This window comes from Pagrus pagrus, assembly GCF_965226575.1.
Source record: "Pagrus pagrus genome assembly, chromosome: 3".
Taxonomy (NCBI): Eukaryota; Metazoa; Chordata; class Actinopteri; order Spariformes; family Sparidae; genus Pagrus; species Pagrus pagrus.
The window spans coordinates 2682176-2706400 of NC_140187.1; the positions used below are offsets into that span (position 1 = coordinate 2682176).

Consider the following 24225-nt stretch of genomic DNA (forward strand, 5'->3'; position numbering starts at 1 on the left):
AATACATTTCCCTGAGAGATGGTGGAGTACAAAGTGTAAAGTAGGATCAAGATAATTAAAGTTGACCTGATTTCCAGTGTATTTTGTTGCTAATAATTCTGTACTTTTGCTTGATGCACAACTTTTACAAGTAAAAAAAAAGTTGTTTATTTTAATGGATACTTTCTTGAAGTAATAATTATAACAACAGAAATATTGGACAGTGTGTTCGCAGGAATTAAAAAAAGAAACTGAACTCTGTTTTAACGTTATAGTTTAATTACATCAAATATGAAAAACACATCCATAGTTTCTGATCTTCAACTGAAAGAAAAAAAAAACTATCCAAAACTGTTTACAATTATGCCTCATTCAAGGTTGTCATGGCAACATATTGAGTGGTCACCCAGCAGTTTAATGGCTGATTAATTAAGGCAGGTTGTGGATTTAACACAAAACATCTTTAGACTTTGTAGTTATTGACAATGAAACTCTTGAGCTGAAAATAAAGTGTAGTCATTGAGTTTATTGAAAAAATCATTTATTTACTGATAATTACTATAATTAATTGAGAAGCAGAAGTCAAATCACTTTTTGTTCTGCTTCGTCTGTGAGAACATCAGGATTTGTCTTCAGCCTGAGCAGTGAAGAGATGTTTTATAGTGACACAGCGGAGCTTCCTGCTCAACACAAAGCTTTTTTTATTGACCAGTAAATAAAATAAATGTGAAAGAAAGAACAGGGGGCTGCTGCTTCCCACGACGCTGATCATCCCGGGTGACGGTTGAGTTTTGTTCTCCGCTGGAGGAGGTGGAATGTTTCAGGAGCAGAGCATCATGGGATAATTATTGTTGAACCAGCGTTTATGTACATGAGAAAACTCTACACTGGATGGAAACAGGAAACGGTGGAGTGCAACATGATAAAAAATATGTTAAAGTAATTATCAGTCATGTTTGTGATATCTATCCTGGACAGATTGTAAAGGTCAAACAAAAGCTCAATCTGTGCGGACGATGTGTTGTTTGTCCGTCATGTTTGTAACTCTTAATTCATCTTTGAAGATCGGGGTCATCTTTGTAGAGTCAGGGGTCATTGTTGTGTGTGTGTGTGTGTGTGTGTGTGTGTGTGTGTGTGTGAGTGTCACTGCTCGCTCTGCTGTGTGTCTGTGATGGTGGACACGGCTCCCTGGCCCTTGCTGACATCGCTGATACAGGCCCACTGACCGTCCATCGACTCCTTCCACAGCGTCACCTACAGAACAGACACATTTACAGTAGTCAGATTGTGTGTTTTGTGATTGTGAGCACAAAAACATCTCTGTTGCATCTATTTTGAGAAATAAGTAGTAAGGAGTAAATAAAATATCCTGTGTTCTGGTGATTCAGTGTCAGTATTGGTTTATTATAGACACTCTACCTTATTGTCTCCTCCAGAAACAGCCAGAATATTTCCGGTGATAGACCAGCTGACGTGCCAAACAACATCATTGAACTTATGGAGCAGCTTGGCCGTCCAGGTGTTTCCTGCGGGGTCGTCACACGTCCAGATAAACACACGTCCGTCCTAAAAGAAGGATTAAAGGAAACGGTGACCGAAATATCAAAACTGTATCCGACTAAATTCTTTCCACGCTGACTCATCAGCCGAACAAGGCTAAGAATGTTTTATGGTGCTGTGGTGGCCAGTGTAATCCTGTTTTTTGTTGTGTGCCGGGGCAACCGCTTGAGGGTATTGGCATCAACAGATTAAACAAGGACAGTGACGTTACGGGGGTGGCGCTGGACTCTCTGGTGGTGGTGGCAGAAAGGAGGACAGCGTCCAAGTTATGTGTCATCTTGGAGAATGTTTCAACTGATGAATTAATCATGAACTATTTTGATAATCAATAAATTGTTTTGAGTCTTTTTCTTTCAGGAAAATTCTGGTTCCAGCTTCTTAAATGTGAATATTTCTGGTTTCTGTCCTCCTCTGTGACAGGGAACTGAATATATTTAGGTCGTGGACAAAACAAGAAACTTCTAATAAATCTCACCTGGGAGCAGCTGGCGATGGTGCTGGTGGGTAGACCGATAGATGGAGCCCATCCGACGTCTCTCACCCAATCACTGTGAGCCTCCAGCTTCTGGTCCTCCTTCCACTGACCGTCTTCCTCTCTGAAGGTGGACAGAAACAATCAGTGACAGTTCAGCCATAAACCATCAGATCCCTTGGCCTTTATTTGACAGAAAAATTACTTCCTTGACAAGAGAACTCCAACAATGTCTGATTCATGATGGAGAGCTTAAAAAAGGACGAAAATCTATGCAACAAGATATGTTTCTTTTTTCCATTCCATTAAATCTTCCTCGTCAAACATGGCACCTTCATTACCCACAATGCAATCTGACTACAGACTAAAGGCTTTATACAATTTTTTTCACATATATAGTATCGTTGTAGGATATGTATAGTACAGTAGTGTAAACTGATTTTGATGGGAAAAATTGGTGCAGTTAACTTTGAGGTTCTGTTGCCACTCAACCTCAGAAAATAATTATATTTCTTTAGTTATTTATGCATGTAAATGTACATACCTAAATGCCTTAATTTCTGTAATTTTTCAAGGATTTGAATTAAGTTCATATTTTGTTTGTTTGTTATAAAGACTTTAACACAACCACACTTCTGTACATGCCGTGAAAACAAATGCTACTCAAACAGTGTGGCTGAATCTGCTTTACAGATCATTAATTATTCTCTGCTTCATATTTTCTCCATCTCAAGTCACAAAACACCACACAGAAAAACATGTGATGCCACAGAAAGTCTGTGAAACAAGAACTTACTTCCAGAGTTTGACGAGGTTGTCGCAGCCCCCGGAGACGAAGCGCTTGACGTAGTTCGGTTTCTGTCCTGATGGCTGATCGATGAGGCTGCCTGGAACGACGGCAGGAGCCCAACTGACTGCGTTACAGCCGATCTGCAGGAAAATTACAACTGAATTAATAAACATGACACAATATACTCTCGAAAGAAACAAACTGTAGACACACAGCTTGAGGGAGTAAAGACCAGTCTGGAGAAACAGAGTAAAATAAAGATATAAACTCATAATCGACTCAGAGCTGTTCTCAGACTTACAGTGTGTGCGTTGCTGATCTTCTTGACGTCCCACTGCTGATCTCCAGTAAATGTGAGAAGGGAAATAGCTCCATCTGAGCTGCCGCAAGCCAGGATCAGACCAAAGTCATAGGGACCCCAGCAGACAGAGTTCACTGTAGACAAACATAAAACAAGAGCAAAGTCTTAAGAAAGTGATCACAAACTGATGTCGCTCTCAGAGGAGACACAGAAGAGAACTTGTCAGATGTTATTTAACAGACAGAGATCGACTGACCTGATGACTCGTGTCCGGTGTATTCATACATCTTGTCCCAGGATCCATTCTCCTCCTTCCAGATGATGACTTTACGGTCGTAGGAGCAGGACGCCAGAATGTTGCCGAACATTGGGTGAGCCCACGCTACCTGCCACACGGGACCCTCATGGCTACACAAACATAGAGACCCACATTTAGTTCATAATGCTCAGAGTGAAGAAAATATGTCAAACAAATATGCCAATAATATGCTATCAGTGTTAGCACAGAATAAAAACCTCAGGAAATGTAGTTTTAAAATCTTTGTACTGCAATTTTTAACTAATTTTAAAATGTATAACTTGACAAAATAATTGATAGTGTGTTGAACAGAATCATAATTTACTAATACTTTTCAAGTGACTGCAGTTAATTGATGTTCATTGAGATGTCATGAGTCAGTAGCATCACAGGTCAGAACCAACATGGCTGAGACAGAGACAGAGTTTAAATCAAATCTCTAATGACGTCTGCATGCTGCTGCATAGCCTTTATTCTATTGGACTGGGGAAGCTACAACAGTTTTTTACCCTCTGAGGTCTGCGACCAGTATCTGTCCTCCGTTTCTGACATCGAAGATCTTCACAGTGCGGTCAGAGGAACAGGTGGCGAGTCGAGTACCGTAGTAATCCATCTGGGCATCGTGCTAAAACAGACAGACATCAAGACATGATGTGAGACAATAATCTCCCACTTTACCTTCTCATATTTCATCAAGGCTGACAATATCAAAAGCACAATGAACACAGTGATCTTTCACTGGCAGCAGACGGTTCTTAGAAAGTATATACATGAACTGTTGAATATCTCCTACCCTCAGTTTATTTTTCATTAACCAACTTCTACATCTACACTGTGTTGAGGTGTGTGTTTATAAGGTTGTTTCCTAAACTGTGGCACTCCCACCCTAACCAGGCAGTGTCAGTAAATCACAGTATTACCATAATACCAGCAGCCACCGTGTCAGCTGTGACTGCCGGTGTTATGCAAGCTTTCCCCCTTACCTTAACCTGAACCCACCCTTACTCTAATAAATCTAAGTAACGGCACGTTACAGTGACGACACTGACAACATGAAGCTAGAAAATACACACGTCATCTAGATGAATCCTCACGTATTTGTTGTAACTACCTGCAAATCCTGTTTCTTCTGAGAATGCTAACGTTAGCTTTAATGACAAGCTAGGGCTAAATGGAAAAGCAGAACAACTTACGATCATGTCCTCGTGAGAGGTGTCCACCGTGTTGATGACGGAAACCTGAAATTGACAAACAATAAAATCTGCATTAAAAATGACAGAGAAATAAAGATAAACACTCCTGCTTTGGGGATTAGCTCTCTGTCATTAGCAAGTCTGCTAACGGGCTAGCTACTTGGGCACGTCAGCAACTAACGGTGAACGTTAAACAGCACAAATGTTAGCAAGCAGCTTCACCTACAGCTTTAATTACGAGTTATCAGACTCACCATGACTGCAGATAAACGAGAAACCCTTCAGAAATGTATATTCCTTATTTTCTTCTGAATGAATAAACCCGGTTCCTCACTACTCCGACGTGGCAACAAGTACTCCAACCGCTTCCCAGAGTCCGGGTCCGACGACACTCTGTACCGGCGGAAACTGTAGTCCCCACATACCAAAGGTTCCACTTACCAAAACTTTACTGAGCTCGACAGCTAGCAAATTAAATCACACTAATTACCGTAAATGTTTGATAAAGAAAATTAAGACAAAATTGGTAGCAAATATGCATTTAGAATATAATAATATAACTTTTAATCTAAGAGAAGGACGGTTAATCCAAAAGGTTGCGCCATTAAGAGACGGACTGACGGTTGTTAACGGTAATTTAATTGAACACTTGACGTTTAACGTTAATTAACCGACAAAATCAATTATTAGCAGCGCTTTAATTTAAGATTACTAACTACGAATAAGATGCGTTCCCTCCTGTGTCCACACGGTGGCGCCACAAAACCTGAAACACTTTGTCTTCCCGTCTATTTTTATCCGGACCGAACAAGTGTCAGGTTCCCCGCCGGGCAGCGACCGTGTGCTCGCTCTCCGTCCCCTCCGGCCTCGCCATGTTGTCGGGTTAAACCTGTCGCCCCGGTGTTGTTCAGAGAGTCTGTTGTCGCAGAGTAACTTTCATAGCGCCGGTGACAGCTGTCAAAGTACCAAGATGTCGAATGTGTCTTACCACATCTCCAACTTGTTGGAGAAAATGACATCTACTGACAAAGACTTTAGGTAAGAGTGGCGGTTAATGGACAGTGTGTGTGTGTCTGACAGTGAGATGACACTTTTCGCTCCTCACTCAGTCACTGTCACTGTGTGTGTGTCATTTTAATACACAGGCGACACTTATTTCCTTCTTTTATAATTTAATTTGAACTGAGATTTTGTTTTTTCAAGAGAAAGTTTACTTTTAATCAGTTTTAAAAAGTGATATCAGGCAACAGGTTTCCCTCAACTGGTCACCTTGATTAACTGATGATGAGTATTTCTTCACCACATGTTTTGTATTATACTTTATATGTATTTAACATATATAATAATATCTAAATACATATCTGCTCTGTTTAGCTCTTATTTAACTTTTCATCAGTGATGGAATGTAACTAAGTACTTCTACTTAAGTACACTTTTGAGGCCAAATGAGTTCATGTTTAAATTAATTTATTTTATTTACAATCCGATAAAGAAAAAAAACACTGATTCCAATAATCAGAAAAATGCTGATAATCAATTGACCCATAATATACAGTATATGCATACATGTAAATATATGTATATCTACTTTTACGTGTACTTCTGACACAGACATTTATTAAAATACTATTTGTATGAGTGACTTTCACTTCAACCAAATTAATTTTTTATCACTATATCTTTACTTTTGATGTCTTGTGGATACTTTATACAACACTGTCGTTCATAATTCAGACCAGCGTAGTTCATTAACCAGGTAATTTGTATGTTTTCTGCCTCTTGTCTCTTTCTTTTTACTCTCAACTCATCCCAGCTGTCTCTTCCTGTATCTCCACTGGTGTGTGTGTGTGTGTGTGTGTGTGTGTGTGTGTGTGACCAGGTTCATGGCCACCAATGACCTGATGCTGGAGCTCCAGAAGGACAGCATTAAGCTGGACGAGGACAGCGAGAGGAAGGTGGTGACCATGCTGCTCAAACTGCTGGAGGACAAGAACGGGGAGGTGCAGAACCTGGCAGTGAAATGGTAAAAAACACACACACACACTCCTAACGCAAAGGTTAGGGTGTGTAAATGGAAAGAAGCGATCCATAACACCTTAATTACCTGTATAATACTTAAATACTTGTGTATCAACTTCAGGAGGCAGTGTCCTGTATGTCTTCCCTCTCTAACTGTTGTGGTTTGAACTTTCCTCTCTTTTTTCTGTAGTTAGTTTGGATCCTTCACACACGTATGTTCTCCTTTTCTGAGTGAAACATCTAAGGGCATGTTGGGTCTCATGAAAGAAAAACATGCAAAAGTAGACAACTGGGGAGGCAGGAAGACTTCAGGGATTTATTATTAAAATTAAGATACAAGATACATAAACTTACAAGAAAAAGCAACAAGTCTGAACAGAGGTCGCCAAAAAACAGACAAAACAGGACTGAGGCAGATTCTGTGACAGATGATCGGCTCAAACTTATTTTACTGATAGGAAATCATTATTTGCTGCACTTTTTGGACTTAGATGACTCTTAGTCAAGGGAACACCCGACTTTCTGTCCTGTCAAAGTAAAACTGAGAAAACTGATTATTAAAGCTTAAGGCTTCAACAGACAGATGAACTTTCCTGCTGAAGATCTGATCATCAGTGTGAAATGTTAAATAAGAGCCGGTTATGGTCTTGTTAAGTCGTTGAACAGCTTCTCTTTGTTTCATCAGCTGCACGATGCATTCATTTCTTCTAAATGAAATACTTTGACTGGCACACAAACGTTTAACTTTTGACAGAGTGTTGTTTTCTGAGACAAAGAAGTTTTGGGGTGTAGTTACTGTGTAGTTAAAATAAAATTTAACAAAAGTGTCTGTGTGTCTTAACGCCAAGTATTCTGCGGGTGCGTTTGATTTTCAGCCTGGCTCCTCTGGTGAGTAAGGTGAAGGAGCCTCAGGTGGAGACGATGGTGGACACGCTGTGTTCAAACATGATGTCAGACAAAGAGCAGCTGAGAGACATTTCCAGCATGGGACTGAAGACTGTGATCGCTGAGCTGCCGCTGTCTTCATCAGGTGAGAACTGACTTCTCAGTTAATTAACCAGCTTTTGATGCCAGCTCTCAATCTAACTATCTAACTGGGTTGCCAGGTTTGACCCTGACAACCAGTGTGTGTAAGAAGATCACCTCCCAGCTGATTGGTGCCATGGGGAAACAGGAAGATGTGTCTGTTCAGTTAGAGGCTCTGGACATCCTGTCGGACATGTTGGGAAGGTAATAACTAAACATTTTCAGTCACGGCAGCAGTCGATCAGTCCAGACTGAAATTTCTCTGCAACTACTGGATGGATTTTGTGTTCAAACATTCATTGTCCCCAGAGGAGGAATCATCCTGACCTCTGTGATCTCTCCTCCTTTGATTTTGACATTTTTGAGGCAGAGTTGAACATCTTGACAAATATGAGAAGTGTCGTCTTGAATTGTGTTATAGATATTCAGGAGGATTCATCTGAATGACTTTAGTGATCTCCTTCCTCCAGCACCACCACAAGGTTCACGTTGGTGTTTTTGAGTGAATGTCTCAAAAACTATTTGATGGTTTGCATTGAAATTTTGTTCAGACATTCGTGATCCTCAGAGGATAGAACCGTTTATCCTGACACCATCATCAGGTCAACACTTTAATTTGTCCGATACTTTAGTTTATGACCGAATACAAATCTACAGTGTCGTCACCGTGAGCATGATACATGTTAGCACTCTGATGTTATACCTAAGCACAGCCTCACAGAGCTGCTAGCTGTAGACCTTTAGTCTCGTTACAACATCGAATCATAGTGAATATAATAACTGATTCTCTACCAGTTGAACAAAATTAAATATTAAACACAAAATACTTTGATTCTTTCTCCAGGCTGAGTGGTGCTCTGGTCAGTTTTCACAGCTCTCTGCTCTCCAGCCTGCTGCCACAGGTACGAAACACTCACACTGTAACTCTAAATGACCGATGACTAATGTGAATGTATTAACTTTTATCTCTTCACTACTCGCTGTACTACTTAACAAAATTGTATTAGTATTAGTAATAGTGTTCTTTGCAGGACTAATATACTAATTAAATATGTAGCCCTATATCTATATTTTTACAAACACATTTAAGTCACTGTTTGTATATCATGACAGTCTCAAACATTATTAACAGCCACTGTATTCATAAATTATAAATACGTGAATATCAACTATTATCACGTCAGAATGATATATACTATATACTATATGAAGTTTATTATAGGTGCACTAAGTGTACAATATTTCTTTCTTCTCTTTTTCAGTAATTGTGGCATATTGTGTTTCAATGTTGCAGCTTGTTGCTTGATTTTATTCTGTATTAATTTATTTTTATTAGCGATGCATGAACTGTGACATTCTGTGGCGATGCAGATAACTACAGTATGTTTAACATAAATTTGCTGTTAGCTGAATACTGAAGAAACAAAGAAATCTTCATTGTAGAAGAAAAACTGTTTTAAAGTCATTCAGCCTTCTCTACATTATCTTTAAAAGAGAAGTTATTCGATCTTACAAATCTATGACACAACATTTAATTTAGCCGTATTTGCAGCCAACAAGGAAAATATGGGCTGACACTGATGTTCGGACAATATCTCAGTGCATCCATCTCTGATCTCACTCACTCTTCCTCCTGATGCTCTCTCAGTTAACCAGCTCCAGGATGGCAGTCAGGAAGCGCTCCATCTTGGCCCTCGGTCACCTGGTGCCCTGCTGTAGCCCCGCCCTCTTCTCCCAGCTGACTGGACACCTGTTGACAGAGTTGGCCAAGGGCCCGCCCACTTCGATGACGAGGACGTACATCCAGTGTCTGGCAACCATCAGCCGCCAGGGCGGCCATCGAGTTGGTGAGATCTACGTTCTGAAAAACTCTCTTCTAAAGTCATTACACTGGTTGCATGGTTCTTTTTATTTGTTGTTAAATCACTTCATGACCTTGTATCACCATAATTGTCTGACTTACTTGCAATATATGACCCAAAGCCGCCCCTCAGGCTTTTCATTCAGGGTCAAGATTGACACTAAGTGCCTGAAGATCTGAGAGCAGCTGAAAGAGAAACATCTTTAAACTTAAAATGAACCTCTTTATTCTAGCTTTTTATTAGAAGAAACTTTATATTGCATATTCAGATAAAAACTCACAAACTGTAGATTAATTTTGTCTTTTAATGTGTGTGTGTGTGTGTGTGTGTGTGTGTGTTCTGTAGGTGAACATTTAGAGAAGCTGATCCCCATGGTGGTGAAGTTCACCAGTGTGGAGGACGACGAGCTGAGAGAATATTGTTTCCAGGCTTTTGAAGCTTTTATACGCAGGTACATGCGCACACACACACACACACACACACACACACACACACACACACACACACACTGCTCTCTCTCCTTCCTGTATTAATTATTATGATTGACAGGTGTCCAAAGGAGATGTCCCCCCATGTTGCCACGGTAACACAGCTTTGTCTTAAGTTCATGACCTTTGACCCGAACTACAACTACGATGACGATGAGGAGGAGCAAGAAGACAGCATGGACATCGAGGACGGGCTCGATGACGGTCTGTGTTCGTCTTTCTTTTAGTCCTTTTCTTCTCCGTTTTTTTCTTCGTTTGATGAGTTATTTTATGTGAAAATTGCAGTTAAAAGACACTAAAAACAAGAACAAGCAAAAAGTTAAAAATTAGAAATAAGTTATGTATCTTACTCATTTTTTAAAACTATGTTTGAAGCCCAGATTTAAATGAGTTCAGTCAGAGTAATGGTCGTTTCCATCCAGAGTCAGACGATGAGTACAGTGACGATGACGACATGAGTTGGAAGGTGCGGCGCTCCTCCATCAAGTGTCTGGATGCTTTGATCAGCACGAGGCGGGACCTCCTCCTCTCCTTCTACTCCTCCGTCTGCCCCGCTCTGCTGGCCCGATTTAAGGAGCGTGAGGAGAACGTGAGGGCAGACGTCTTTGCTGCCTTTTCAACGCTGCTGAGGCAAACGCGAGTGGGGTCGAGTCACCACGGCCTCATCGTGGCCAGTTCAGACTCTGGGCTGAGCAAAGAGGAGGAGCCAGCAGTCGCCATGTTGAAGAAACAGGTAGAGTCTTATCAAGGGGAGAAGATGATGGTGGGATGGATGAGAGTTTATTCAGGGTAAAGTCCTGTCGTCTTACATTCAGTTTTATCAAATTTGGCCTAAGAAAAAGTCATCGAATAGTCTTTATTATTGTTTCTGATGTTAAAGATCGTTTGTGTGTGCGTGTGTGTGTGTGTGTGTGCGTGTGTGTGTGTTGTCTGTCCAGGTGCCGGTGATAGTGAAGGCTCTCCACAGACAGCTGAAGGAGAAGAGCATCAAGTCTCGACAGGGCTGCTTCTGTCTCCTCACTGAACTGGCTCACACTGTGCCTGGAGCCCTGGAGCAACATATACCTGCTCTAATACCTGGTACACACACACACACACACGCACACACACACACACACACACACACACACAAACACACACACATTTCATTTTTACAACTCTTTTCTGTCCTCCACCGTCTCTGTCTCTATTTCCTTTCTTGTATTGCTTCCTCCTCCTCCTTCCTCCAGGCATTGTCTTCTCCCTGACAGACAAGTCCACCTCCTCCACCATGAGGATCGATGCTCTCACCTTCTTCCACGTCCTCCTCCTCTCCCACCCTCCTCAAACCTTTCAGCCACACATGCAGGTTTTGTTTTCAAGCTTCGCTTCAGGACATTTGCAGCGTGATGTGAAATATGAGTATTGTTTAAAAAGATGATCTGATAAGTACTGTAAACCTGCCGACTTTGTGTTTATCTTCATATCTTCAGCTTGTGGCTCAGTCAGTCAGATAACTTCAGTAAACGGATTCTTCCCTGCAGGTGCTGCTGCCTCCGGTGGTGGCGTGTGTAGAGGACAGTTTCTATAAGATCACCTCGGAGGCCCTTCTGGTCACTCAGCAGCTGGTCAGGGTGATGAGGCCGCAGGGACAGACGGGAGGATTCGACCCCAAACCATTTGTCAGAGAGGTATGAGGGGTCAGGTTCAACAGGGCTGTTTTCTTCTCTTATTTGTGGTGTGATGTGATTTTAGTCTTTTTACTGTGCTATAATAGCAACGTAACACCCACCCAAGACTGGTAAATGTTAGTGGCTTACTGTAAGGATTGTTTGCTTCCAGCTAGTTTTCAACTGACTAAGCCATCATTTGTCTCTCCAAGGTGTTTACTGTAACCCTGAAGAGGCTGAAAGCAACAGACATCGACCAGGAAGTGAAAGAGAGGGCCATTTCCTGTATGGGTCACATGGTGTGTCACCTTGGCGACCACCTGCGGGCGGAGCTGCAGGGTGTTTTGGCGATATTCCTGGAGAGGTTAAAGAATGAGATCACCAGACTGACAGCAGTTCGGACCATCACCCTCGTCTGTGCTTCTTCATTAAAGGTTCAGTATGAATTTCTTTTTCAGAGGACAAAGTCGAAAATTGACTTTTATTTTAATAAATAACTTTCTCTCTTTCTTTTCTTCCATCTTGTCCAGATCGACTTGTCGTCCATCCTGCCTGAAGCTCTGTCCGTGCTGGGATCTTTCTTGAGGAAGAACCAGCGGGCTCTGAAGCTCGGCACGCTGGCGTGTCTGAACGCTCTGGTCACGCATCACGCTGCCAGCATCAAACCTGCAGCACTGGAGCCTGTGCTGAGTGAACTTCCTGCTCTGGTGGACGAGAGCGACATGCACGTGTCACAGGTACCTCGTGCTCCTTCCACCATGTGCAGTGTTTAAGTCACTGATTTACTTATTTGTTAGTGTTCAAGGTGATCTGGACAAGGGTGGCCAGGAGATGATTTTGATTCAGTACATTTATCAAAATACAAGAATGGAATATAGATTTATTATAGAATGACAGTCCACTTATTTATGGCCATTTAAGCAATACCTACAGTAGTGAGATCGATGATTATCCTTCAGCCCTGTTGACCTGTGAGTCAGGTGTATAAACATTGCTCTATAGCACATGTTGTTACTATACGTGTGCTCTGTTCAGGTGTCCGTCACCTTGCTGACCTGCATGGCCAAAGCCTGCCCGTCCTCTCTGGCTAAGATCAGCTCCTCTGTGCTGCCGGGAGTCTTCAGACTCGTCCACTCTCCGCTGCTGCAGGGAGGTGTGCTGACAGCCATTGTGGACTTCCTACAGGCACTGGTGCTGTCCAAAACCAGTAACCTGGGCTACAGGTAAGATGGTGGGCGTAGGTGAGCTTTGTGTTGGTTCTGTTGTGGCCCAAATGTTCGCACAACTAGTTAAGAGTTTGTTTGTAATGTTTCTGATGACTCACATGAGGTTTTACTGCTGATATGAATCTGATGTTTTTGGATTTAAACTGCACATATCAAGTTCTTTTTGTCAATATACAAATGTGCCCATTTCAATGTTTAAGAAGCAAAGTGTTTCCCTCAGGCTGTAAACAGAACGTATCAAGTGACATAAAACTTTCCAGAACCAACAGTGTTGGAATTCCTTCAGATGATTAGAAGCCCATATAAGACAATGCAGAAATACAACAGCATATTTAAGCTCTTACAGACGCGAGTGTGTGATGTTAAGAAATGGATATGCAGCTGATTATGAATGACCCTTAAAGGCACATTTCTTGGGTTCAGTGGCTGCGCCTCGGTCCGTGGAAACAGTTATAAGATGTCTTCTGTAGCTCAGGAGGAACTTTATCAAGTCTGAGAAAACAACCTTGACTTGTGATCAGATCACTCAGGACAGATGTTGATACCAGGTCTGATCAGGGCCTTAAAGTATTTACCAAATTAATTACTCTCCTCTCCTCTCCTCCTCTCAGTCAGTTGCTGAAGTCTCTCACAGATCCGTTCCACAGCTCTCAATCGGACGCAGCTGTCATCCACAGACAGTCGTACCACTCCGTCGCTCGCTGTGTGGCTGCTCTGTCCTCCGCCTGCCCCAAAGAGACACCGGGCACTGTGGCCGGCCTCATGAAGGAGGTATGTGAGTGTTTTGTACACTGAATATGTCCAACAGCTTCCGTCTCTGTGTCACTGTGTCACCTCTCCTCTGCTCAGGTGAAGAGTCCCGGTTCTCCAGAGTCGGCTCGAGTCCTGGCTCTGTTGTGTCTGGGGGAGGTGGGGAGGACCGGCAGCCTGGGAGGAAGCAAGGAGGTGCAGGGAGTCATCCTGGAGGCCATCTCCTCCACCAACGAGGAGGTAGAGGACATACTTCAGATAATGATTATTTCATTCAGTATTAATGAATCTGATCTTCTTTTTTTTTTAAATCAACCAAACATCATGTTTTCAGAGCCCAGGGTGAATCTTATGTAATGCTTGTTCTGCCCTTCCAAAAGTCCAAATCCTAAGATTTACAATAAATTCACATATGATGTCAGTTTAGAAACACATGGTCCTCATATCCTTCTGTTCCTGGAGCTTTTGACTGTATCCCAATTTCAGCAATGCTGATGAATTTTCTGTCGAGCTCGACAGGGTTTAAACTTTGAGTGGAAATAAAAACCTCAGTTAAAGATGATCTGTGAAACCAGAAAAATGTATTCCTGCTTTCAACATTTAATTTAGCCTCCTGACACAGAGAAACAGAAATCAGTAGTGTTTATTATTTTCTTGTTTGTGATTCCAGGTGAAGACGGCAGCGTCCTGCGCTTTAGGCAGCATGGCGGTCGGCAGCCTGAACGACTACCTGCCCTTCCTGCTGAAGGAGATCTCCTCCCAGCCGCGGAGACAATACCTGCTCCTCCACTCCCTCAAAGAAGTCATCAGGTGTGTCTTCATTTGTGTGTCTGAATCTGGTTTTATTTCAGTGGCATCTGCTCTTTTTCTCCTCATATCTGTGAATTGTTTTACAACGCTGCAAAGGGAACATCACACTGTGGCGTCCTCAAGTGGCAGTGAAGGAAGAATTTTTTTCTTTGTGAAAGTCAATAACATAATCATTGTTATGTTCATTGTTCAATCAAACTCCAGTTTTGTTTTTTGAATCAAGTAAAATATGATTTTGGTAAACTTAGTGACAACCCATCTTTGTGTGTGGGGATGTGACTCTTGTTACCGTCCCACTTCAAAAACAGACATTTTCTCATAAAACTCTCTCCAAGTGCAGCTTCATCCTCCGCTTGTCTTCGTGCTGAATACTTTCTCTCTCTCTTTACCCAGCGCCTGTCCAGCCTCTAGTCTCTCGGCCCATGTGGAGTCTATCTGGGCTTTGCTGTTTCAGAACTGCGAGTGTCAGGAGGAAGGAACCAGGAACCTGGTGGCTGAGTGTTTGGGAAAACTGACCTTTGTCAACGCTTCCCAACTGTTACCCAGACTTAAACAGCAACTTAAAGCTGGTACGATGTGTGAGGTGGAAATTAGTTTAAGTACAATCTTCATGACTGAACTTAAAAAAAATCTCCTCCTGCACTCTCACAGGTTCTCCTCTGGCTCGCAGCACAGTGGTGACCGCTATCAAGTTCACTATTGTTGATCAACCTGCTCCCATAGATTCACTGCTGAAGGACTGCATCGGTGAGATATTAATACTTTGTGACCGCAACCACATTGTTTGGAAATGTAAACAAAGCTTTTACTGGACTGGCTGAAATCTAAACACACAATTACTATTATGATATTACTCTGCCGGCTCCTCTTGAACAAATGATGAGTTTTTTCCTTTTTTCAGGAAGAGAAAGGAAAGGGATTTTTAGAGACAAATACTCATAAATGTTTTAGAGAGTTTTTTTCAGATGAAGTTTACAATAATGTCTCCTCTGTTTGTCAGGTGACTTTCTGAAGACGCTGCAGGATGAGGACATCAACGTGCGCCGTGTCGCCTTGGTGATGTTCAACTCAGCAGCTCATAACAAGCCATCTCTGATCCGTGGTCTCCTAGCAACAGTGCTGCCTCACCTCTACAAGGAGACCCAGATCAGGAAGGACCTCATCAGAGAGGTGGGTCAGCTCGATGCGACAGTCTGATGTTTGTGTCTCGGCGTGCTGATGTGTAATTCTGCGTGTGTCCTGCAGGTGGAGATGGGTCCGTTCAAACACACGGTGGACGACGGTCTGGATGTGCGTAAAGCGGCGTTCGAGTGCATGTACACTCTGCTGGACAGCTGCCTGGAGGGGCTGGACGTCCTGCAGTTCCTCGACCACGTAGAGGAAGGACTCAAGGATCACTATGACATCAGGGTGGGTAGAAAACAAAGACATCAAATAATCAGAGTTATGTGCAGATTTCTTCTCCTTACTCTGGATAGAAAACATTGTGATGCCAACACGGCATCACAATGGCAGTTTTTTATTGTGTTTTTCTGTGTGTGTGTGTGTGTGTGTGTGTGTGTGTGTGCAATAGATGCTGACTTTCCTGATGCTAGCTAGACTGGCCTCTCTGTGTCCTGCTGCTGTTCTTCAGAGACTGGACAGACTGATAGAACCACTTAAAGCTACCTGCACTACCAAGGTACTGTCACTCTTACAACTCACGAGCTAATATTATGAGTCATAAATGCTTAAAGTGATAGTTGAGGTCTTTTGATGTGGGGTTGTATGAGGTACTTATCCCTGTTCAGTATATTAGCTGCAGTAGATGACCATCAGCTCTCCACTTGTGTGGAGAAGCAGCGCGTAACACCAACATGGAAGCAGAGCATTGAACTGCTGAACGGCACAGACAGCAAAATGTATTTTAGCTGCCTTTAACATTTTTGGTGCTTTACATTGCCTCAGACAGCCCTTTCCTTTGGGACTTCATTCCCGCTGTTTAGAAGAATAAGGAAAAGATAAGATTCATACTTACAAAAATTGTAAGAATCGGTCCAGTGGATCACTTCAGCTGGCAGTCGTGACTCGGCTGTTATTCTAAACGTCTGACAACATTACAGCAGTGATTCCTACGGAGAGAGACCTTTTTATTCAATAATCAGGTCATTTAACTGTGTTTGACAATCTAGATGAGGCAACAACTGTAATAACTCCCCTCACAAGATTTCAGAGTGAGACTCCTGCATGAGCGAGACTCATTATTTAATAAAAAGGTCTCTGGAGGAATTATTTCTGTAATGTTGTCAGACATTTAAAATAACCTGAACCTGTCGGTGACAAAAACAAGCACTTTTAGTGGACATTTCTTTGACAGTTGGAGTTGCTCCAAAGGAGTACAGCGTCACATGGTGAGCTGAGGCGATACACTGGATCGATTCTTAAACAGTAATTATGAATCATCTACACACCAAAACATGTGAATCCCCTTTAACAAAACTGATGGGATTGAAATGTGTGTGGTTTTATTGAGTACACTGTGAAATGATTCCCCACCTGTAGGTGAAGGCCGGTTCTGTGAAGCAGGAGTTCGAGAAGCAGGAGGAGCTGCGACGCTCGGCCATGCGCGCTGTCGCCGCCCTGCTGGCTGTGCCCGAGGTAGAGAGGAGCCCCAGCATGGCCGACTTCGCCAACCAGATCAGAACCAACGCTGACATGGCATCCATCTACCAGAGCATTCAGGGAGGGGAGGGAGAGGGCTTAGGCCCCGCAGAGAGCATGGACATGAGTTAGACTGTTTTATTAACATGTTTTTTATAGACGGGGTTTAGATACAGTAGATTTAAGCACTTGTTGTTCTACAGAAACACCCTATTGTTTAATTTTCCGATACAATCTGCTTTATTTTGAAAACTGTGCAAAAACACATTAAATGACAGACTTGTGGTGAACTTACTGAAGAAGATTTTGCAGATTGTGTCTGTGTTGTGTTCTGAGTGAGGTTTGATTCAGCTCACTTGAAATAAAGCAGCAACACTTTAAACATATTCGTGCAGTTTGTGTCTGATGTACTGATGGATGAGATGTGTTGTGCCATTTCCTTTAAATCATCATATAAAATCTGCGGTTTGTCTTTCCATCCAGAGGCGTTTCAACACAGCGTCGAGCAATAAGTGACATTGAAAGAGATTAATATTATATTTTTTAAAAAGTTCCTTATTTTAAGACGCACAGAAGCAGATTAAAGAGCAGTTTAAGAGGCTTCATCGGTTTCTAGAAGAGGAAGAGGAGGCCAGGATCTCTGCTCTGAGGGAGGAAGAGGAGCAGAAGAGTCAGTTGATGAAGAAGACTAAGGCTCTGAGTAAAGACATAGCAGCTCTCTCAGACACAGTCAGAGCCACAGAGGAGGAGCTGAGAGCTGAAGCCGTAATATTAAATCAGATATAAAAACAATAGCAGCGACCATTTTACAGCATGAGGACTTTTCAACTTCAGTGAAGTTAGTTTTAAGTTGGATATTCGACATTCGCAAGCCACTCCAACATTTCAAGTGCACCCGTATTACAGACTTTACAGTAAACACACGGAGAAGACGGCTACAGCGTGTACCGACTTCCTGTTTTCAAAATAAAAATGTGGGATATTTAAAGCAGAGATACTGTGTTTAAAGCTATTGAGAAGCTATGGAGCTGAGATGCTAATATTTACATATAGCCTAGAAATTAATAAAAAATATTTAGAGATGTAAAACGTAAAAACGAGGTGTATCTCATGCAGCCAGTGTAGTTACATGATCCCACACTGATTTTGAGTCAATTGATCACATGACCTGGAAGCTATTGAGCTAAAATGCTAATATTTACATATAAAAATTAATAAAAAATTATAAAAATTAATAAAAAATATTTAGAGATGCAAAATGTAAAAACAAGAGGCGTATCTCATGCAGCCAGTGTAGTTGCATGACCCCACACTGATTTTGAGTCAATTGATCACATGACCTGGAAGCTATTGAGCTAAAATGCTAATATTTGCATAGAAAAATTTAAAAAATTCATACAAATTATGAACAGATGTAAAATGTAAAAACAAGAGGCGTATCTCATGCAGCCAGTGTAGTTACATGATCCCACACTGATTTTGAGTCAATTGATCACATGACCTGGAAGCTATTGAGCTAAAATGCTAATATTTACATATAAAAATTAATAAAAAATTATAAAAATTAATAACAAATATTTAGAGATGTAAAATGTAAAAACAAGAGGCGTATCTCATGCAGCCAGTGTAGTTACATGATCCCACACTGATTTGGAGTCGATTGATCACATGACCTGCTATAGGCGAACTAGGCGGTTGCCTAGGGCGACAAATGTGCTGGGCGCGCGGCCGCCCTCTAGTGTTGCCCTTACTTTTTGTTGCCCTCACCCATTAATCATAGAATTATGATTATTAAACATGATCATCCTGGGGCGCCCCCTCAGCCACACGTTTGCGTGTCAGTCTGATTATTAGATTGAATTGATGATTATCGTCGGTCATTACGGGGGGCGGGGGTGGTCAGAGGCCAGTTCACGCGCATGCGCTCTAGCTGCGCTACGTTGCGTCCGAAGATGAAGCGGGCTAACCTCCGGCGCACAGGGTCGAAAACGGAGAAAGGAAGAAGATGAAAAGAAAACTAAGTGTAGAGGTAAGTCTTCTCTTCTCAGCCGTTAAAGTGTCAAACGAAATAAATGTAGTATTGTGCATCACCGACTTTTCATTGCTGTCACTAAGCTAACTAGCTAGCTAGCGACTGCTACTTTGCTAGCTTGCTACGTATTACTAGCATAGCTAACATAACTTCACTGTTAACCTACATTAGATGTAAATGTCATAAGACCATCTGGTGTAACCATTTTGGTGATAGTGGTGTTTGTTCACACTTCTGTAAAGTTCCCCTCCAGGAATAAACTAATATATATATATACACATATATTAATATATAATATATGTTTTTTTTTTTTTGTTGGCCAGATGCACTCAGGCAATATTTGCAGAGGCACCTGCTGGAGAAAGGACACCTGATCCTTCATGTAAGTACAACTAGTACTATTGTTGCTGTTTTTGTTATTTTTTTTAGCAATTATAACTTTTATAATCACATTAACACTAATAATTGTAATCAGTAGTATTATTTCGCCTTTTAACAGCCTAATAGTAATAATAGTAGTGGTGGTAGTAATTGTCATTTATCGTCTACAAATTACATGGTCATATAAAATGTATATGTGCAACTATGTGATAGGATGATAGAAATGACCAAATGCAATTGTGTAACAAACAGCATGGATGAACTCAATCTTGCCTAGGGCAGCCAAAGAGCTAGAGTCGGCCCTGCCTGTAAGGTATTGAGCAAACATGCTAATATTTACATATAAAAATTAATAAAAATTATGAACAGATGTAAAATGTAAAAAAAAGAGGTGTATCTCATGCAGCCAGTGTAGTTACATGATCCCACACTCATTCTGAGTCAAGTGATCACATGACCTGGAAGCTATTGAGCAAACATGCTAATACTTGCATATAAAAATTAATAAAGCGAAAAAACAACAAAACATTGTAAAAACAATCCAGGCCTGCGTGTCAGAGCATTTTGATGGATATAATGCAGACTGTAGTTAATTTTATTGTAATAGTTTAAAAAAAAATGAAAAGCAGAATACTGTTGCCTGTTTTTGATTCTGTTAGCTTGAGTTGAACCAGATTTTCATACTTGTAGTCAGCTACACTGAATACAGTATTGTATTACATCAGCATAAGTTATTGCAGACATCAGACACATTTAGATTTATTTTGTTTCTCTGATGAAAGTACAGACAGTCCTGGTGGAAAGGGGACATAATGCTTTGGCGTCTCTCACATTGTCAGTCTTTACACGACCACCAGATGGTACCAAAGTAAAATAAGGCTTAAAAAATGTAAACCTACTGTCATAACCTGGCTCTAGGTCTAGGCCATGATGCAGAGTGCAAAATGAACATAAGTAATTTATTATAGTCAACATAAGACGGTAAACAATAAACTGCAAAATGTTAAACAAAACCAAACATGTGTAAGCGCTGTTGAGGGAGACAGCCAGCCCAGTTAGAGGACAGACTTTTATATCCTCCAGAGCCGGGCCCAGGGGATCCAGATCTGGCTGTTACTGCAATCAGCTTCCTGTGGTAACCTCAGAGAGAGGCAGGGAAAGAGGTTACAATAACCAACCTGCACAAACACTCACCAGCAGCGGGGGCCGTCACACTGCTTACATTGAATTAAGTAAGATTACATGAGAAGACTATTATACCAGCGCAGTCAATAATTAGCAGTATTTTCAAGATTGTCTTCTATGATCTATTTTGTTCTAACACATGTATTGTCATAACACACTATCAAGCACAACACCTCTCATTAAAGGATTCAGTTGTGCTAGACTGATGTAAGTTAGTTGTGCAGATATTTGGTCATGAAGTCTTGAAAAAAATTAAAACAAGATGAAGACACCAGAAATTCAGGAAGATTTACACCGAAAAAAATTCATGGAAATCCATCAAAGATCTGTTGAAACGTTTCACTCAAAACCACCAAAGTGAACCTCAGATGGCCCAAGAAGATAAGTCAGGGCATCCCCAAAGTCCTTAGGTGTATGTATGTACAAGATAATCCTACAGTCAAATATTTCAGTTGCCATCCAGTGTCACTGATGGCCATACTATGTAATGGCAAGTTTTAAAACATTAGAGACATCTTCTACATTTAAATACAGCCATTTCTTGTTGTCATTGTACGTTCATGGTTTGGCATTACAGCCGTCAATGCATCCGATACAAACAACAACACAAGTGTACAGTATATGCAGATGCATTGGCGAAGCTCAAGTCAAACAAAGGGCTCATCTAGATATCATACATCAGTGCCACAGTCCTGTCACCAAGTCTTTGTGGCTCATGGATGATTAAGTGAATCCTGAACTGGGATTTAAACTGACAGAGCCCAGAATCAAAAAATCTTGGAGTAATTCCTGAAGTCTTGGCCATGCGTTTACTAAACCTCATAACTCCCCGACAGGACCGATCTTTCCTGATTGTTACTGTTTCTTGTTGACTGTTGAGTAGAGAGGATCCTGTGAAGATCCGGAAGGTTCATTGACAGTAGAGTGGACTGGACTGTCGCTGTACTTCACAGTGGAGTATTCGCAGGCAGATTTGGATTTGACGATCAGTTCCTCACCACCAGCTTTGTTGGAGCAGTTTTTAAAGGTGATGGTAGAGTAATGCAGTGAGGCAGAGGGATTTGTGGGAAAGTTGGCAATGGCATAAATCGTGTTCACTGCATCTCCTGAGTCTGGATTCTGGAGGCGCTCTTGTATCTCCTCGTAGATATAATCCTTCCAGGGAACAATGAAAAATACAGTCTGAATAAGTCACATGCAATGCTAACATGTAATACTATCCATACAAAAAAATCTGCCCAATATCTTAGGTAAAATTACAAACGAAGATTGAAACATTAATTCTCATTAATTTAATGTACTTTTTATCACTCTGTCGTTTATACATGAGTATACTGTTTGTACAAAGGCAAAAGTAACAGATATTAAAGGTGTTTCTGATAAAACAAAATAAATATTTGCTGTGTCAGTTGCCCAAATGCCATATCAGCTTCTGATGTGTAACTTTTCACAGTTTAATATACATTTATTTGTGATGTGCAAAGTTCAGATTTCAAGCACAATTTAGTTTCCTGATGCGTCTGAAATAATAAATAAAGGTGGAATGTTAAATGTTTTAAAGTTTTATGTCTGTTTATTTCTGTATAATTACTTTCTGTATAATTATTTGCTTACCAGTCCAATTTCTAATTTAAAAAATGAAGAATGAAAATCTTAACTATATCTGACGATGAGGAATGAAAATACAAATTTTAACACTGTCAAGCATTACACAGACTACACTACTTTACTTATAGTAACGTATTTTCTGTTATAGCTACTCCAAGATAGGTTCATGATGTAGTAACTTCGAGGTAACAGTATATTATACTATAAAGGGACTTGTTTTGTATATTAGGAGGAGATACAGGAGAAAGCATGTTTGACAGTTGGCTATTAATGGTGCTAACAGCGCTGAATATTCATAACAAACACAAGGCCAGTTTCATGTCCCAGGAGTTCTTTCTTGTAATTGCAACCTAAATATAAATATGGGCATTGTTTGATAATATTGCCATTTAGCAACATGAATACTACCCACACAGTACCACACACAGAGACATAAGTTTATACACTAACCTCTTTGATGTACTGTGCTGTCGCTCCATTTCTTGTGTTCTTTGAATGTAAAAATCCTGACAAAAAGAAATGGAAGAGGACAGAAAAGAAACAATCAGAAGGACATGATGTGAATTATTTTAATCCCCTTTTCATCAAATTGAGGCACAGTTACATCTCTGTCTACCTTTTTTCACAACCATTACTTGATGTACTGTCCAGCTACAAACAAACAGAGTTGGACTGGTTTGGTTTTGTAGTATTAGAAGTACAGAATTTAAAGCTAGACAAAGGTGATGCTCAGTCACGACTAATGTCAAACAGTATGTCTGCTTTGGCTTTTTAAGACATCACATCTGCACAGGATGCAGATGTCACGAATGTGGTTTTATTTGTACAGCATGTTTGTATTTCCTGTTCTGTGAACGGATAATAAGTCTCTTACTTTTGTAGATGAGGATCAAAATTAGCACAGTTAGCAACAGCAGCAGCACAGCTACGAAGACAATCACAGTGATGACCACATGAGAGCCACCTGCAAGATAAACAACAGAGCAAAGAAAATGTCCTGATTATTTTTAAAAAAAAAGTCACTACAGGAGGATGGATCTCCTCTTGCTCTTCTGCAGCAGAAGGTTTAAGATATCAAACACGCTGTCTTACCATCATCCTTAGCAGATGTTGAAGTAGTCAGCTCGGTTGAAGAAACAGGAGATGTGGGTGTTGGTGTTGGTACTGAAAGCAAATAAAAGTTAATTCAAGCTGAGCATGAACACATAATTTAAATAAATGTCATAAATTAAGGCCGTCAGGACAGAACATTCAAAAATAAAATTAGGCAAGGCCTGGTAAAAAAAATTAAAATGAATTAATAATTCAATCATTTGAGAAAAATAGAGAGGAAACCCACGAAATGTCTCCAGTTTCAATCTCTAATTGGTTATTTGTTACAGAGACATAGACAAGAACCTTATTTAATGTTATCTAATTACATTTTATAACAATTAAAGAGTTCAGTGAATGTGTGACAACTCTGTTAATCATTTTGACTTGTCACAAGAGGAAAAGAACAAGTGTTAGTAATAACGTCGTGATAGTGAGCAGCACGAACAAAACCACAATCCGGCGACTGAGGCTGCTGAAAAGAATTCAGTCTCAGGATGAGTTCGATGAGAAGACCATATCTGTCTGTTACTTATGTTAGCCAGTTAGCTTAGTTTAGCATGAAGACTGGAAATAACTGGCCTGACTCACAAAATCTCCCCACCAGCAAAACTAAAGCTCGTTATTTATCACATTTATGTTCTGGACACTTTCTTGGCCGTGAACAGTAATTTGTCACTACAACTCATCAGAGCCACAAAACTGCCTAGCATGTAGCATCATATTAGCTTAAGCTGAACTTCATAATGCATTTTCAGCATCCTTTCAGAGCGATCCCTTCACTGTCAGAATCAAGATATTATCTTCACAATCATGATGATCAATAACATTTTCAATACATTTAATAGTACATGACGTTGGTTA

The 24225-nt window shown here is 40.9% G+C and overlaps 3 protein-coding genes across 5 annotated transcripts in view; 2 read left to right on the forward strand and 1 right to left on the reverse strand.

The window, feature by feature from the left end:
* Nucleotides 1–979: 979 nt before the first annotated feature.
* Nucleotides 980–5619, reverse strand: sec13 (SEC13 homolog, nuclear pore and COPII coat complex component). Of its 2 annotated transcripts, none has more exons than XM_084349081.1 (9): nt 5582–5619; nt 4594–4638; nt 3910–4025; nt 3359–3510; nt 3103–3236; nt 2808–2941; nt 2015–2135; nt 1399–1545; nt 980–1233 (listed from the first exon to the last, which is right to left on the reverse strand). In XM_084349081.1, exons 2-9 carry the CDS (start codon nt 4597–4599, stop codon nt 1123–1125), a joined length of 921 nt encoding a protein of 306 aa, XP_084205207.1. In that variant the 5' UTR covers nt 4600–4638; nt 5582–5619; the 3' UTR covers nt 980–1122. The 2 variants fall into 2 exon arrangements, with proteins under 2 accessions (XP_084205207.1, XP_084205206.1); XM_084349080.1 differs by lacking the exon at nt 5582–5619 and adding an exon at nt 4848–4975.
* cand2 (cullin-associated and neddylation-dissociated 2 (putative)) lies at nt 5310–17449 on the forward strand. The gene is made up of 24 exons (XM_084349070.1): nt 5310–5631; nt 6473–6616; nt 7488–7642; nt 7719–7842; nt 8483–8540; nt 9287–9485; nt 9846–9951; nt 10050–10192; nt 10411–10721; nt 10927–11068; nt 11218–11336; nt 11512–11658; nt 11850–12071; nt 12168–12374; nt 12673–12860; nt 13475–13634; nt 13713–13853; nt 14284–14423; nt 14817–14992; nt 15075–15170; nt 15424–15593; nt 15669–15833; nt 15997–16104; nt 16965–17449. Exons 1-24 carry the CDS (start codon nt 5564–5566, stop codon nt 17193–17195), a joined length of 3720 nt encoding a protein of 1239 aa, XP_084205196.1. The 5' UTR covers nt 5310–5563; the 3' UTR covers nt 17196–17449.
* A 1349-nt stretch (nt 17450–18798) lies between these two features.
* The window catches only part of angpt4 (angiopoietin 4), a 72847-nt gene continuing 67420 nt past the window's right edge, over nt 18799–24225 (forward strand). For both annotated transcript variants that reach the window (XM_084349601.1, XM_084349602.1), the window contains exons 1-2: nt 18799–19092; nt 19419–19477. The gene's annotated coding sequence lies outside the window, so the exon portion shown is untranslated. The remainder of the gene's footprint in view (nt 19093–19418; nt 19478–24225) is intronic.